We start from the raw sequence: 16,244 nt of genomic DNA, 5'->3' as shown, positions 1-16,244 counted from the left end.
ATTCCAACCCTGCTCAAACTAGTTTCCTGAGCTCTGAAGGCCCTGAAACCTGTTGCAAAGAGCCAGTTTATGCTATCCACCAAAAGGAAAAAAAAAACTGCAGGATTTTTGGAGAAGTGGTAAAAACAAAAGGTGCCTGGGAAACTCATTAATTGATGATTGATCAGAATTTGGTGGAACAGTGACAAAGTGAAATGTAAAGGGAAGATTTCTTTCTATTGTTCTTTGGCTGAGGCTCTCCTACAAATCTGAAGGTCAATCCTGGCTTGGAAATCCTGACAGACATAAACTTTATATAAAAGCTAACTTAATAATTCCTAATATTACAAAGTGATATTTTCACAATTTTTAAGGAACATAATAAAAAGTATTATCATGAGCACTTTGTAAATAAGAAATGGGCACAGAGAGTTTAAAAAAATTTCCCATTAAAAAAAATAAAGCTACATACAACATGAAAAAAAAAAATTCCCCAAGGTTACAATAAGGTTCAGGGCTAGGACATCAACTCGGGTTCAGGACTCCCAAGATGAGCGCTTTTGACTCTGCTGGAAAACCATTCCTTTATTTCCAGGACCCCAATCTTTTCCCAAAGACTTTTTAACCTCCTTTATGCTATTCTTAGTCTAACATAAAAGAGAAATCCTCCACCTGATGTATTTAGGCAGGAAGAGCTGAGGATGGAATCATTAGGAGACTTTTAGACATCTCAAAATAGACGTCCCATTACCTCAAACATACCCCAAACTGAACTTACTATCACCTTCTTTCCCTAGAACTTTCCTATCATTAAGAATATCACCAACCTTCCAGTCATCTAGACACATAAACTATGTGCCATCTTTGACTCCTTTCATTGACCCACCTTATCCCCACACAGCTAATTAGTGATAAGATCCTGTGGGCTGTTGCAGTAATCCAGGATGGGGACTTGCACTGAAATTGTCAGTGTCAATAGAGAAGGGGTATGACCACTACAATAGCCTGTGGGTTGCTCTCCCTCCCGCAAGTCTCCCCACTCTAATAATCCATTTGCCACTTAGTTGTCAAAGTGACCTTCCTACAACACAAATCTGACTATGTCATTCCCCTACTCAACAAACTCCAGTGGCTTCCTATTGCCTTCAGTATCAACTATAAAATCTGTTCATCTTTCAAAACCCTATCTTGTACACTACCACCACCACCACCACCAAGTCTTCTTATATTTTATCCCTTTTTCCATTCTCTGCAATTCAATGATACTGGTCTCCTTATTATTTTTCAACAAAGATGCTCCATCTCTCAGCTCCAAGCATTTTCTCTGACTGTCCCAATGCCAGGAATTCTTTCCTCATTTCCATATACTATCTACCTTGAAGTCCCATCTTCTGTAAAGTCTCAAGTCTCCTTAATCTTAGGACTCTCTTTCTGAAATCATCTTCAATTTATTCTGTATATATATATTTGTAGACGGTCGTGATCTCCCCCATTACTGTGACCTCCTTGAAAAGAGTTGTGTCAAGCCTTTCAAACTGCACTAAAGACCTTCCATTTCTGGAATTTTTTGCCCCGCTCTCTCACCATGAGAGAGGTATGCCATTTGTCAAGCTATCTTAATAAAAAAAAACATTTAATGATAAAAAGTTATGTCTTGCATGACAAATAGATGTGCTCAATAAATGCTAATCAACTAAGATTGAGAAAAATACTCCTACTAAAAGGTATTAAAGTTCTTTAAGAAAAATCACAAAATTTGTGAACTAGAAGGGATTTCACAGATTATCTAGTTTGACCTCTCAAGAATTTTCTTGGGGCAAATAGGTGACTCAGTGGATACAGCACCAGCCCTGGAGTCAGGAGTACCTGAGTTCAAATCCAGCCTCAGGCACTTAATAATTTACCTGGCTGTGTGGCCTTGGGCAAGCCACTTAACCCCATTTGCCTTGCAAAATCCTAAAAAAAAAAATTTCTTGTAGTCATTTGTCAAGAGGTCATCTAGCCTCTACTCAAAAAACCTCTGGAGAATGAAAAACTGCTACTTAGTAGAGCAGACCACTACACTTTTGGATAATTCAATTGTTTGTAAGTTTTTCTTTAGAAGTATAAATCTGCCTTTCTACCTTTTTGCTCCTAGTTTTGGCTTCTATGGTCATGCAGAACAAGTTTCATCATCTTTTCTAAGTAATAGCCCTGTTAAGTGGCCATAATGCCCTATCAAATTTTCTCTTCTCTAGGCCAAACAATTATCCTTGCATGGCATGGTCTCTACTCCTCTCTTCATTCTGGTCATTCTCTTCTAGAGAATGAATAGTGTGGCTGAAGCCTTCCTAAATTGTGGCATCCAGAACTAAATACAATACACAATAGATTCTGACCAAGGCATTTTACAGGACTATCATAAACATTCCGAACACTGTGACTCTTTAATACTTGCCTTCAATACCGTAAACATTTTTGGCTGTTGTTACATTGAGATCTCTTTGATCATAGACCAACCGCATCCCATTCCCCACCTTTTCAACAAATGCTGGTGGTGCACCACTCTGTACTTATGATATATATTTAAATATGACCTAATATTCCAGCCAATAAAGATTTTAAAATTCTGATTTTGACACTCAATGTGTTTGCTGTATCTTCCAGCTTCACGGCCATTGATAAAAATATTGATCAGGAATCTCTCAAGAAAGTTTGAGACTAGGGGTGGCTAAGTGGTGCAGTGGAAGGGGCAGCAGCTAGGTGGTACAGTGGATACAGCACTGGCCCTGGAGTCAGGAGTACCTGAGTTCAAATCCGGCCTCAGACACTTAATAATAATTACCTAGCTATGTGGCCTTGGGCAAGCCACTTAACCCCATTTGCCTTGCAAAAACCTAAAAAGTTTCAGACTGTCAAATGCTATGCTAAAATCTAAGCTACTAGTCTAAACATTTTACAACCCAACTAGTAGTAACAAAGAGGAAAGGTTTGTCATCACTAGTTATTGATTTAAAACAAAACAAAAAATCCATGCTGGCTTTCAGTGAGCACTACTTTTGTGAAATGTTCAAAAATCATTCTTTTAATAATATATTCTATGTTTTATCAGGAAAACAAAATTATATTCTCTGTAGCATGTTACAAGGCTCAGCTCATTCAGGAGTTTTCTCATTCCATATTGGCATTCTCGTGCTTCTTTTGTATTCTCCTTCAGTTACCTATGGTTTCCATTTTCATTCTAAAAATCTGAATTGGTCAGTATCTCTATTCTTTTATTAGACAACTCTTCTTTCACTGGAGTAATTTCTGCTTGTCTTTAAATTTTCACTCTTGAAAGCTCTTAAGCCAAAGTCCTCCTGCTCAATATCCTATTTGTCTATAGATTGTCAGGACATAACTGATTGAATTGTGCAGGACCTTAAAAGCTATCTGCATTTTATAGATAAGAAACTGAGACTCAGAAATTTTGTGACTTACCCAAGGTTACACAAGCAGCAAAGCTTCAGATTCAAACCTAGGTCCTTAACCTAGGTTTGTACCACTCTGGACCCTAGCCAAATTTTCTTCGAATCTTTTGAAATATGCTTTCAAAATTTAGAGTGCAAATCAGACTACATCCCAATTATCTTCTCCTCTGTCATAAACTGTGATGGAAATACCTTCAAGGTTTTTAACAAGATGTCTATTTAGGAAATAGTTCTTCCTTGTCAAGATTATGTTTAGAAGAGTAACTTCTGTGGTTACCTTTTCCTTCTGGAAGATAAAATAATCAAGGTTAAGACACAAACCTTTGGTAGCTATTTTAGCAGATTTCAAGTAAATGTACAAATGTACATATTTTCATTTAGCCCTGTTACCTCTTTATAGCTACCTGTATTTATTTCGTCATCAGCATTCTATATTTGCACAATAATCACTTCCAATTCTCCTTCCACTGATCTTCAACCAAATGTTTTACATTATTTTTATGTCACTATTGAATTTCATTGTGTAAACAAATTTTCTTAAGATACAAGGCTACTTACTCTACCTTTTAACTATTCTGCACTTTTTGATTAAGATTTATCCCTCAGGTATATTCTAGATTTGAGTCCTATCCCACTAATTCTCAGTGACATGAGGTCAAATTTGACTTTCACTCAGCTATTTTACTTATGCTTTGTCAATTTGCATAGACATTTAAAATCATAAATTTTATAGCTGGTTCCTTTCTTGGATTTTGTCTCCTATAAATTATTTGATCTCCCTTACTCATCTTGTAGCTGCTACTATACTATGGTATCTAGGTGTGTGTGTGTGTATATATATATATATATATATATATATATATATATATATATATATATATATATGCATTTGTGTGTGTGTGTGTGTGTGTGTGTGTGTGTGTGTGTGCGCGCATGTGCAAATCCAGATGTGGAGAGAGCAGAATATAACATAACTATCTCATTCACATAAGTTATACTTCTCTAAATGTAGTCTATTTTTTGGTTGTAAAGTCATATTTTTTAACTTATAAACATGTATGTGTGTATAAACTTATCTATGTAGGTATATATTTACAGATATAAATTTTTCTTCCTATATCTTCTTTTCAGTTTAAAGTCTTTTTGCTAAAATTTATAAGATTCTTGACAAGCATGGGTCTTTATTTTAAGCTGTGTTTCAAAACTTTAAAAATCTATTTTCAGATTCCATATAAGTTATTCACTTCAAATTGACTTTGTTTTCTGAATCCTTCATCTTCAAAAAGCAGTTCTAGAAATACTCCCAGTACCCTAAGGTTTCTTCTGGTTGGTACCGTCTTTTTCCTACACAAATCACCAAGTGCCAAGTACTGATTGTCAGGTCTGGAAGAAAGTTAATTCAGAAAGTAACAGGAATGAATGAATGCAAAATCTTTCCCTTGTTTTCAGAAGTGACTTCATATGACTAAATCATAGTTTGTACGAAAAAAGACCTAGGGATTTTAGTGGACTGCAAGTTAAATGAGTCAACAATGTGATATGGCAACCAAAAAAAGGGCAAATATAATACTATATTCAATAATATATATTTAATAAATAATAAGAACTTTTGTATACTAGCTATTAAGAATGAGGTGATAATCTCATTGTATTCTGCCCTACTCAATCCATATTTGAAGCATTATATTCAGTTCTCAATCCACATCTGGATTAGTGTTCTAAACACCATTTAGATATGACATAGATAATGTGAAGTGAAATCACAAAGATGAAGGGTATTGAATCTATGCCACATGAGAAGTAGTCAAAGGTCTTAAGTATTTGAAAGGTTGGTCTGTAGAAGAGGAATTAGGCTTTTTCCAATTCCCAAAGGGCAGAAATAGGGAACCCTGCATAGGAAATATTAGAGTTTGGTTAAGAAAATAAAATTTCATCTTACTAATGAGGAAACCAAATGCCCAAAGCTTAAATGGTTTAAGTAGCAAAGCCAATTCAAAACCAGGTCTTTTGATTCCATCTTCCACTATACAAGGGTCCATGGAGAGATTTCAGGTGATCTGTGAAGTTGGATAGGAAAAACATTATCTTCATTTTCATTATTCTTTGATATTTACTATTTCCAGTGATTTAAAAACATTTTTTTCTGAGAAGGGGATCCAGAGACTCCATCAGACTGCCAAAAAAGTCCATAACAAAAAAAAAGAACTCCTGCATTATACCAAAATGACTTTTCTAAAAGATACTCTCCTCTTTATGCTCCCTTCCAGAGTAATCAAACCTGTTGTACTAGAGACAAAATTGCCCCCAAATGTTAAAACATGATCTGGAAAAATGATTTATTAGTCCATTTCTAATGATAGGGTTCAAAAACACCTCAAAAGAGATGAGCCATAATATAGCACCTTAGCCCACTCAGCCACATTGTGCCATTTCCCCTTTAACCTACGTTAAACATTTAGTCAGGCTCTAGATCATTTGGTATGAAGTCCTCTTACTTATATCCATTCTGACCTGAGCAATAAAAATGGATTTGGTCTTATGAAGAAGTCTTGAAATTAATGAAGTGCTTGAGATAGTTTACCAGCCTTTTGGGCTCCCAAGTCCCCAAATATATAGACACCCTAAGCCAACTTCTTTTTAAAGTATTTAATGTTCAAATTAGGACCCAACTAGTCTTTCATAGGTATAAAGATCTCTTTTGAAGGAGCTCAGTGATGGGAACTTTCCTCTTATAGCTTGCCTATTTATTTAACTGTGATTCACTGAGCTCTGAACCTATATAGAATCCTGGATGTGAATTAAAGCAGGCAGGACTATTGAATAGACTTAAGTCTATTATATTCAACATCTTCTTCCCAGTGTCTACTCTCTGAAGTTCATTATCAATAGTGATATTCAAATGTTTTCACACATCCATTAGGCTTCTTTCTTTTAGGCTTTCTTCTTCTAGGTGAACCTAATATGTGAAGTATTTCCCAATCTTAACAATGAATGTTTTTCTTCAATGTAGATCCTCCAAACAATAAATAGAAAATGTAAATAAAAGTAAAGTTTGAATTGTAACTAAAGATTGTTACTACATTCATTATACTAATAAGGTTTTTCTACAGGAGAAATTCTTTCAAGTTGAATAAGACTTATTCTCCAAACTGAAGTTGTTTATGTGCTGAAGCTGCTTATGGGGTTTGTCCTCTCATGGCTTTTCAAATGTTTTATGAGGCTGCAACTCCTACTAAAACTCATTCCACACTGTTTGCACTGAAAGGGTTTTTCACCAGTGTGAATTCTCTGATGTTGGTTAAGATGTGCCTTTAGTGCAAAGGCTCTCCCACATTCATTACACTGATGAGGTTTCTTGCAGGAGTGGCTTTTCTGGTGTTGAGTTAAGTGAGAACGTTGGCCAAAGTTTTTCCCACATATGTCACATTCATAGGGTTTCTCTCCAGTGTGCATTCTATGATGCTGAACAAGGTGTGAACTGTAACAAAAAGTTTTACCACATATATCACATTTATAGGGCTTCTCCTCCATAAGCACTTCTTTATTTTCAATCAATGATATGTTCCAACCGTATGCTTTCTCACAGTTGCCATCTTCATGAGGACCCTGGCCTCTATGAATCATTTGATGCTCAATTAGGCTGTTATACTGATGAAAGTTTTCTCCACTTTCATGACACCGGTTTGGTTTCTCACGGTAATGGAGTCTTAGATGTCCAGCAAGATGGGAGCGCCTCCCAAAGCTTTTCCCACATTCATTACACTGAAAAGGTTTCTCTCCAGTATGAACACTCTGATGTTGAACAAGATGTGACCTGACCCGGAAAGCTTTTCCACACAAGGGACACTGATAGGGTTTTTCCCCTGTGTGAACTCTCTGATGTTGAGTAAGGTGTACCCGTTGATTATAACTTTTTCCACATTCATCACACTTAAAGGGTTTTTCCCCAGTGTGTATTCGCTGATGTTGAATAAGGTGTGCACTCTGAATGAAGCTTTTCCCGCATTCATCACATTTGTGTGGTCTCTCTCCTGCAGAGGTTTTTTTGTGGATATCTATAATTTCTCTAAAACTTCTCTCCTGGGAAGTAGGTTTCCCCAGTATCATCCCTGTGAATTTTCCCTGTTGCTTATCTAGCCAGCCTTCATGTTCATGGCCATCTCGAAATTCCTGACCTTGTGAAACATCCTTTTGAATTTTTGCTGATATTTCTCTGTATGTTTCTGTGGCATCAGAAAGTTTCTTCTTTAGTACCTTCATGTTCTTACCCCTTTTCTCACCACCTGAAACAATAAAATGTTAATGTCATTTGTTTCTTAAAAGAAGGAAAAAAACTGTAAAAGTGGTAAATATGAATATCTAATCAGATGAAACTATAATATAACAACTATTGGAAAAAACTCCCATCACAGGTCTTTAGGGAGCAAGATTTTTGGGACTGGGCCAGGTAAAGGCAAAAAGATGGATAGAGCTGATCAAGAAAAATGCTCTACCGGGAGTAAATAATAAAGAATATTAACCAATAAGGAAAAAGGAATCCTGATTGGGAGAAGGGAGGCGGGATAGAGGGACAGAAGAAAATAGTTAATAGAAGAAAAAGAGGAAGTGAAGGGATAAGAGTAATGAATGAATGGGTCAATAATTAGAGAAAATAAGATGATGGAAAGGGGCAAAAATTAGAAAGGCTGAAGCTAAGTGGGCTAAAAAAGGTATAAAAAGCAGGATTAGCAGTGGGGGAAAGGGAAATCATATGAATGGAAAAAATGACTAGGAAATGTCAAAACACTATGAAGAGGTCAACAAGAAATGCTGTTTAAAAAAGATTAATAGTTAACTATAAAGCTGCCACAGTTGACCCAATTTAAGATAATTACTACTCTAAAGACTAGGAACATATATATAATAGTGCTTTCTCTAGCAAAGCAGTCAGACTCCAAAATGGGATGGAATTGACTGAAATGGTTAATTTGACTCCAATTTTTAAAAGGTTGCAAAGTCACTAGAATGTTAGGCTGAAACAAAGGAAACAAATAATGGCTGAAAACAAAAGACAAAAGACAAACAGCCAATCGACTATTTTAAAAACAATAATAATAATTAACTAATTAACTCCCTTTTCCTTCAAGCAGCAAACTGTTTATAGTTACCTTCGGCATGCTTACTAATTTCTACTTATTACCCTGCCTAGCCATTCTCCATTAACACTTCCACCCCCCACTCAAGAGCACTACACGGTTTTGTTTTCAGTTTCCCCCAAAGATAAATTCTCTCTTCATTACATTGACGGGTTTTCTCTTTGTAGTGGCGTTTCAGATGTTCAATCAAGTGTGAATGCCGACCGAAGCTTTTCCCACATTCATTACATCCATAAGGCCTCTCTCCACTGTGGACAGTCTGATGCTGAACAAGATGTGAGCTCACACGGAAAGCTTTTCCACACACCTGACATTTATATGGTTTCTCACCAGTGTGGACTCTCTGATGCTGAGTAAGGTGCACACGCTGATTATAGCTTTTCCCACATTCATTGCATTTAAATGGTTTCTCGCCAGTGTGGATTCGCCGATGCTGAATAAAGTTTGAGGCTTGAAGAAAGAATTTGCCACAGTCATTACACTTATGACCCTTTTCCACCCTCATGGTTTGTTTTTTATTGATGTCTGTAATATCCCTAAAACCCCTTTTCTGGGAAGGAGACTGCTTTGGTTTATCCACCATATAATTTTCATGTTGTCTTTCTAAGTGGACTCCATAGCTAGCAAGTTCTTCATATTCGCCATCCTGATAGTCATTCTTTTGAATGCTTCCTGGAGACATCCAGAGTGCTTCTGCATCTTCAGAAATTTCCTGCTTTACAATCAGTTCCATATTCTCATTCCTGGGCTCATAATCTGAAATAGAAATATTTAAAATGCAAGTGTTAATTGTTTTGGGAATAAAGAAACCTTTAAGTAGAAAAGAATATTCAAGTGAAAAAAATGATATGAGATGAGCTAAGTATTCAAGCAGGAAACCAGAGCTCAGCAGATGAAATCAGAATCAGCAAGAAAACTTGGAAAGTGATAATCACAGGAAAACAGTGATAGGAATGGAACCTGTGATTTCATTAGTATATGGAATTCCCAGATAAAGAAACTGCCTCAACTAATGTCTTCTCTGTAACCTATAGATTTGAAAGTGTTGCTCAAAGAACATAGATTAAGTGACTTTTCAAGGTCATACAGTCAGTATTTGACAGAGACAGAATTTAAACCCAGGTTTTTCCGGCTCCAAGACCTGTTTCATTTAAGTACAGAAAACACTATTTTAATGATGATATTTTCATTTTAAAATGAGACATATTTGAATAATGTAAATTGTACATTTATAAATATTCATAATCAAATATAATTTTGCATTGTAAGTCTAACTTTACCTTTCTTTTTCCTCTTAATTCCTAGCAAGTCTTTCCTACCCTCTTCAATGTCAAAACAGACTCAATTTGGAATGGATTAGTCTATGAGAAAAAAAGCATTCATAATATCTATGTATTGAGAAGAGATATTACCATTAAAAAATTAAGAATAGGGTGAGTGGCTGGATTTAAGAATCATCAGTAAAGACACAATGTCAATATAATGGTCAGGAGAAAATAGCACAAAAGAGTTTTCCACTATGACTATTAAAAAATATATCTAAGAGAACAGAAAATCCAAGGAAAACAACAATATTATTTTTACTGTCCAAGATCATAAATTCAGACCACAGGTAAAGTGTCCAGGACAAAAACTGAAGAAAAATGGTAGACCAGCAGCTATTTCACTTCAAACATGGAAAGGGATCTTGGATAAAAGTTTCAGGTACAGGTCAGGGGTAGACCAGTGGCTCTGTCACTCTACAATCAGATCAACATCACACAAAGTTATGTCATGCTAAGTAGGAAAGAACTAAGAATACAACTAATAAGCCCAGAACAAGGTAGTGAGGCAGCTCTGGCACTCTGATGAAACATATCTGGGACTAGGACCAGGAGACAATGACCAAAGAAAGGGGCTGCAGACCAGAAGACATCTTAAAGTTCTGACACTTAAACTATACAGCTTTCCAACTAGTTGACATGGTCTAGAGTCAACAACTGTCTATAGGAGTTCTAATTATGGGGAAGCACTCAGTTGTTACTGAAACCCAAAATGGGATCCAAAGTAAGAACATGGGGGCAAAAATTCAGATCATGACCTAGCTAGATCAGACTGACTAGGGAAATTTGAAAGTTGATGACAGTTCAGTAGACTGAGCTTCCCATGAGATCCTTTAAGAAACACAGTACTTTTCATGAGTAAAAGAGGAAAAGTGGTTCAACAAATAGAGCACTGAACTAAAAAAAAAAAATAACTTGAAAAATTCATTAATTAAAATAAAATCCTTCAATTAAAATTCTGAAAATTAAAAGTAAAGATTTAATAAAACTGAAAGCAAAAAATAATCACTTAAATAAAAACAAAACTAAGATTTTGGGGGAAGGGTGAAAGAATAAAATAGGTAAGTCATTAGCTAACTTAATTATTTTATAAAAAATGAAAGCAAATTTTCAATATCAAAAATCTAAGAATACACAACAAATGAAGAAAAAAATATATGCCAATTACATTCCAATAGAACTGATAATTTAAAAGAAATAGGTGGACACTGAAAAAGTACAAATTGTTAATATTATGATAGTAAATAGAGTACTTAACCTATTTTAGAAAAAAAAATTGAACAAGCCATAAATGAACTCACAAAGAAAAAAGGCAGGAACAGATGGTTTTGTAATTAGTTTCTGCCAATTATTTAAAGAAAATTAATTTTTACTACATAAAAACTTTGAAAAAACAGGAAAAGAAAGGTCCTACCAAATTCTTTCTATAATGCAAAAATAGTCTTCATATTGATCAGTCAAAACAGATAAAACTATAGACCAATGGGGCAGCTAGGTGGCGCAGTGGATAGAGCATCGACCCTGGAGTCAGGAGTTCCTGAGTTCAAATCTGACCTCAGACACTTAATAATTACCAAGCTGTGTGACCTTGGGCAAGCACTTAACCCCACTGGCCTTGCAAAAACCTAAAAACCAAAAAAAATCACCAACTATATGCCAATATCACTAATGACTATGGATGTGAAAATTTTAAATAAAACATTAGCAACAAATCACAAAGATGACCAGGCTATATTTATACCAGCAATTCAGGGGTGATTCAAAATTAGGAAAGCTATTAACAGAATTGACCACATTAAAAACAAAAACATCAAAACCTAAATGCAGAAAAAGCTTGTGACAAGATATACCATTCATTCTTATCAAATACACTAGAAAGTATAAGAATAAAAAGAACATTCCTTAAAATGAGAAGTAGAACCTATCCAAAACCAAGGGTCAGTATCATCCATAATAGAAATATGTTAGAAGCCATTCTAGAAAATTTAGGGATAAAAGCAACGATGTGCATTACCACCATTATTATTCAATAAAGTTCTACAAATGTTAGCTACTTCAATAAGACCAGAAAAATAAATTGAAGAAATATAAGCAATGAAGAAACAAAAATATCACTTTCTACAAATAACATAATGGTTTAGAGAAACCTAGATAGTCAATTAAAAAATTAAATTGAAACAAAAAAATTTCAAGATATAAAAATACACACAAATCATCAGAATTTTTGTATATTGTCCAAAAAATCCAACATCAAGAGAAAGAATGGTTAATTCCACTTAAAATAACCACAGATAGAATCAGCTAGGTGGCGCCCCTGAAGTGAAGGGGACTCAAGTTCAAATCTGGTCGCAATTTGGAATTACACCCAAAGGGCTACAAAAATGTGCATACCCTTTGATCCAGCAATACTACTACTGGGTCTATACTACTACTGGGTCTATACCCTGAAGAGAGGATGAAAAAGGGTAAAAACATCACTTGTACAAAAATATTCATAGCAGCCCTGTTTGTGGTGGCAAAGAATTGGAAATCAAGTAAATGTCCTTCAACTGGGGAATGGCTTAGCAAACTATGGTATATATATGTCATGGAACACTACTGTTCTATTAGAAACTAGGAGGGATGGGATTTCAGGGAAGCCTGGAGGGATTTGCATGAACTGATGCTGAGCAAGATGAGCAGAACCAGAAAAACATTGTATACCCTAACAGCAACCTGGGGGTGACGGTCAACCTTAATGAACTTGCTCATTCCATCAGTGCAACAATCAGGCACAATTTGGGTATATCTGTGATGGAGAATACCATATGTATCCAGAGAAAGAATTGTGGAGTTTGAACAAAGACCAAAGACTACTACCTTTAATTTAAAAAAAAAAAAACATGTTATCTTATTACGTAATTTTGCTATCTCTTATACTTTATTTTTCTTCCTTAAGGATATGATTTCTCTCTCATCACATTCAACTTAGATCAATGTATACCATGAAAACAATGTAAAGGCTAACAGACTGCCTTCTGTGGGGGGTGGGGGGAGGGAAGTGAGATTAGGGGAAAAATTGCAAAATTCAAAATAAATAAATAATTTTAAAAAAAGAGGGCGGTTAGGTGGCACAGTGGATAGAGCACTGGCCCTGGAGTCAGGAGTACCTGAGTTCAAATCCAGCCTCAGACACTTAATAATTACCTAGCTGTATGGCCTTGGGCAATCCACTTAACCTTATTGCCTTGCCAAAACAAAAAAACAAACAAAAAAAAAAACTTGAGAGTCTACCTGCTGGTACACATATGGGAACTAAATAAACACAATTACAAAACACATTTATACAAATAAAGTTAGATATAAATAACTAATGAAATATTAATTGCTCATGGGCAGGCTAAGTCAATATAATAAACATGACAGTTCTATGTAAATAAACCTATGTATTCAGTGCCATCTCAAACTACTATACTAGTTGCAGAACTAGAAAAAATAGTAACAAAATTCATCTGAAAGAATAAAAGGTCAAGGATATTAAGGGAATCAATGAAAAAATGTGAAGGAAAGTGGTCTAGCCATAAAGCAGTAATTATCAAAATAATCTGGCGGCACTCTAGTAATAGAGTGCTGGATCAGTAAAATTGAATAGGTACATATTACATTATAGTAAAGGACTACAATAATCTCGTATATGATAAACCCAAAGATCTAAGCTATTGGAACAAAATTTGATTATTTGATAAAAACTTCTGGGAAAAACTGGAAAGCAGCATGGCAAAAACTAGGTGTAGACCAACATCTCACATCATATTCCAATATATGGCCAAAATAAGTACACAAGGGGCAGCTAGGTGGTACAGTGGATAGAGCACCAGTCCTGGAGTCAGGAGGACCTGAGTTCAAATCCGGCCTCAGACACTTAATAATTACCTGGCTGTGTGACCTTGAGCAAGTCACTTAACCCCCCTGCCTTGAAAAAACAAAAAAAAATAAGTACACAAGTGCCATAAGCAAATTAGGAGAGTATGAACAGTTTATTTAACAGACCTATGGATAAGGAAAGAATTTAGAACCAAAGAAAATATAGAGAACATTATAAAATTTAAAATACATAATACTGATTATATAAAATTAAAAAGATTTTGCACAAAACTAATGCAAAATTAAAAGAAAAGCAGAAAACTGGGGAAATTTTTTTGCAACAACAATCTCTAATAAAGGCCTCATTTCTCAAATATAGAAAATTCAGCCTCATTTATAAAAAATACAAGTCATTCCCCAAATGATACAAGATTAAAGGATATAAATAGGCAGTGTTCAGATAGAGAACTCAAAGCTACTTAAAGTCATATAAAAAATGTTCTAAATTACATTTAATTAGAGAAATGCAAATTAAAACAACTCTGGGGTACCCACCTTACATCTAACAGATTGGTTAATAGGACAAAAAAGAAAATGATAAATGTTGGAGGGGATGTGAAAAAATTGGGACTGCGAATGGATCCAAGCATTATAAATGCTTGGATTTGGAACCATGCCTAAGGAATATAAAACTGAGCATACCCTTTGATTCAATAATATCAATGCCAGGTTTATATTTCAAAGATATCAAAAAAAGGGGGAAAGGGGAGAGCAACTATTTGTACAAATATGTATAACAACTCTTTTTGTGGTGGCAAAGAATTGGAAATTAAGAAGATGCCCATCAATTGAAGAATGGCTACAACAAGCTGTGGAATATTATTGTGCTTTAAGAAATGACAAAGGAGAATGACTTCAGAAAAACCAGGAAAGAATTACATGAATTGATGCAAAGTGAAGTGAACAGAATTGGGAGAATGTTGAATGTATGTACTGTAACAGTAATTTAGCATGATGAGGCACTATGAATAATTTAACTAATCTTAGTAATACAATAATCTAAAACAATCTCAAAGAATTCCTAATGAAGCATATTATCTACCTCCAGAGAAAGAACTGATACTATATGAATACAGAATGAATGAAGCATGCTATTTTTGACTTTCTTTCATTCATTTTCTTGAGACTTCTTGTACAAAATGATTAATATGGAAATGTTTTACATGACTACAAAGAGAAAAGAAGAAGAGAAAATCAAGACTTTTAGCTAACATGAATAACGAGATTTAGGACTAGACATTTTCTGATCTCTACAACCTCTCAAACCTCTCCAAAATAGAAATTATGCACCAAAGATAAATCAATTTTAGCTGTCTCCATGATCTAGGTCACGCAGAATCCCAAAGAAGGTTAAAAAAAAAAAGAAAGAAAAAACAAACAACAAAAAAAAGAAGAAAAAAAGAAAAAAAAAAGCAAGAACCCATAAACTGATTCTCACTAACCCTGACCTCATTCAGTAACCCTCCCCTTTCTCCAATACTCCAAAAAAAAGTGCACTAACAGATCCAAAGACAACACACTATACCCTGGTCTCCTCTATCATAGAAGACAAAGAAAATAGGAGAAAAATCAGGAAAGAAAAAGACTGAAATTACTAAAGATCTCAGGAAGAGGAAAATTCAAAGGCCCCCAAATATTAACATATTGCGCAAAGTAAATATTAAAAGAAGGAAATGTCTCAAGATCTTTTAAATAAGTTATATATACCGCAAAACAAAGGAAAATGAAAAAAAAAGCTAAAAAGTGTGTGTGTGTGGGGGTGCAGCTACGTGGCATAGTAGATAGAGCACAGGCCCTGGAGTCAAGAGGACCTGAGTTCAAATCTGATCTCAGACACATAATAATTAGCTAGCTGTGTGACCCTTGGGCAAGTCATTTAACCCCACTGTCTTGCAAAAAAAAAAAACAACTAAAAAAAAGGAAAATGATTCAACATTTGATAAGAGCACCCTAAGGAATATGAGAAGAACATGAAACTAGAACAAGCTGTTTCAGAGGAATTTAAAAGAGAAATGAGAATAAGAGTGAGAGCAAAATTTATGGCCAGCAGAAAAAAAATAACAGATAGAAAGAAAAAAATATAATATCAAGGCTTACCAAAGAAGCAAAGTAGAGAAATGAGAATAAAAATATACTGAAATAAAAACTACCTAGAAGAAAAAAAAAAAAATCTAGAAGAAAAGAAAGAAACAATAACATTAACAGAAAATATGCTCACTATACAAGCAAAACATACTGAACTTAAAGACAGGATTCATAGTGATAACCTAACCATTGTAAAAGATAGAAAATGAAATACCAATTGAAAGAATTCACAAATTCCCTCCAGGGTGGTGGTAGGTGGAAAGCTCCAAATGTCAAAGACATAGAGTTAAATTTATTAATTCAATTCAGAAACAACAAGTTCCACAAATGATCAACAGAAAGACCTTCAAATACAAAGAAAATTTAAACTA

At 34.9% G+C, this 16,244-nt stretch overlaps 1 protein-coding gene across 3 annotated transcripts in view; it reads right to left on the bottom strand.

Moving 5' to 3' along the window:
• Positions 1–6,059: 6,059 nt before the first annotated feature.
• ZKSCAN5 (zinc finger with KRAB and SCAN domains 5) overlaps positions 6,060–16,244 on the bottom strand; it is a 30,928-nt gene continuing 20,743 nt past the window's right edge. For all 3 annotated transcript variants that reach the window (XM_074225161.1, XM_074225162.1, XM_074225164.1), the window contains 2 exons: positions 8,708–9,319; positions 6,060–7,711 (listed from right to left, as the gene is read on the bottom strand). In XM_074225161.1, coding sequence (XP_074081262.1) covers positions 6,588–7,711; positions 8,708–9,319 — 1,736 coding nt within the window. In that variant the 3' untranslated portion in view covers positions 6,060–6,587. The remainder of the gene's footprint in view (positions 7,712–8,707; positions 9,320–16,244) is intronic.

This window comes from Macrotis lagotis, chromosome 2 (assembly GCF_037893015.1).
Source record: "Macrotis lagotis isolate mMagLag1 chromosome 2, bilby.v1.9.chrom.fasta, whole genome shotgun sequence".
Classification (NCBI taxonomy): domain Eukaryota; kingdom Metazoa; phylum Chordata; class Mammalia; order Peramelemorphia; family Peramelidae; genus Macrotis; species Macrotis lagotis.
Note: the sequence above shows the minus strand (reverse complement) of the source record. Positions and strands in the feature narration are given on the sequence as shown.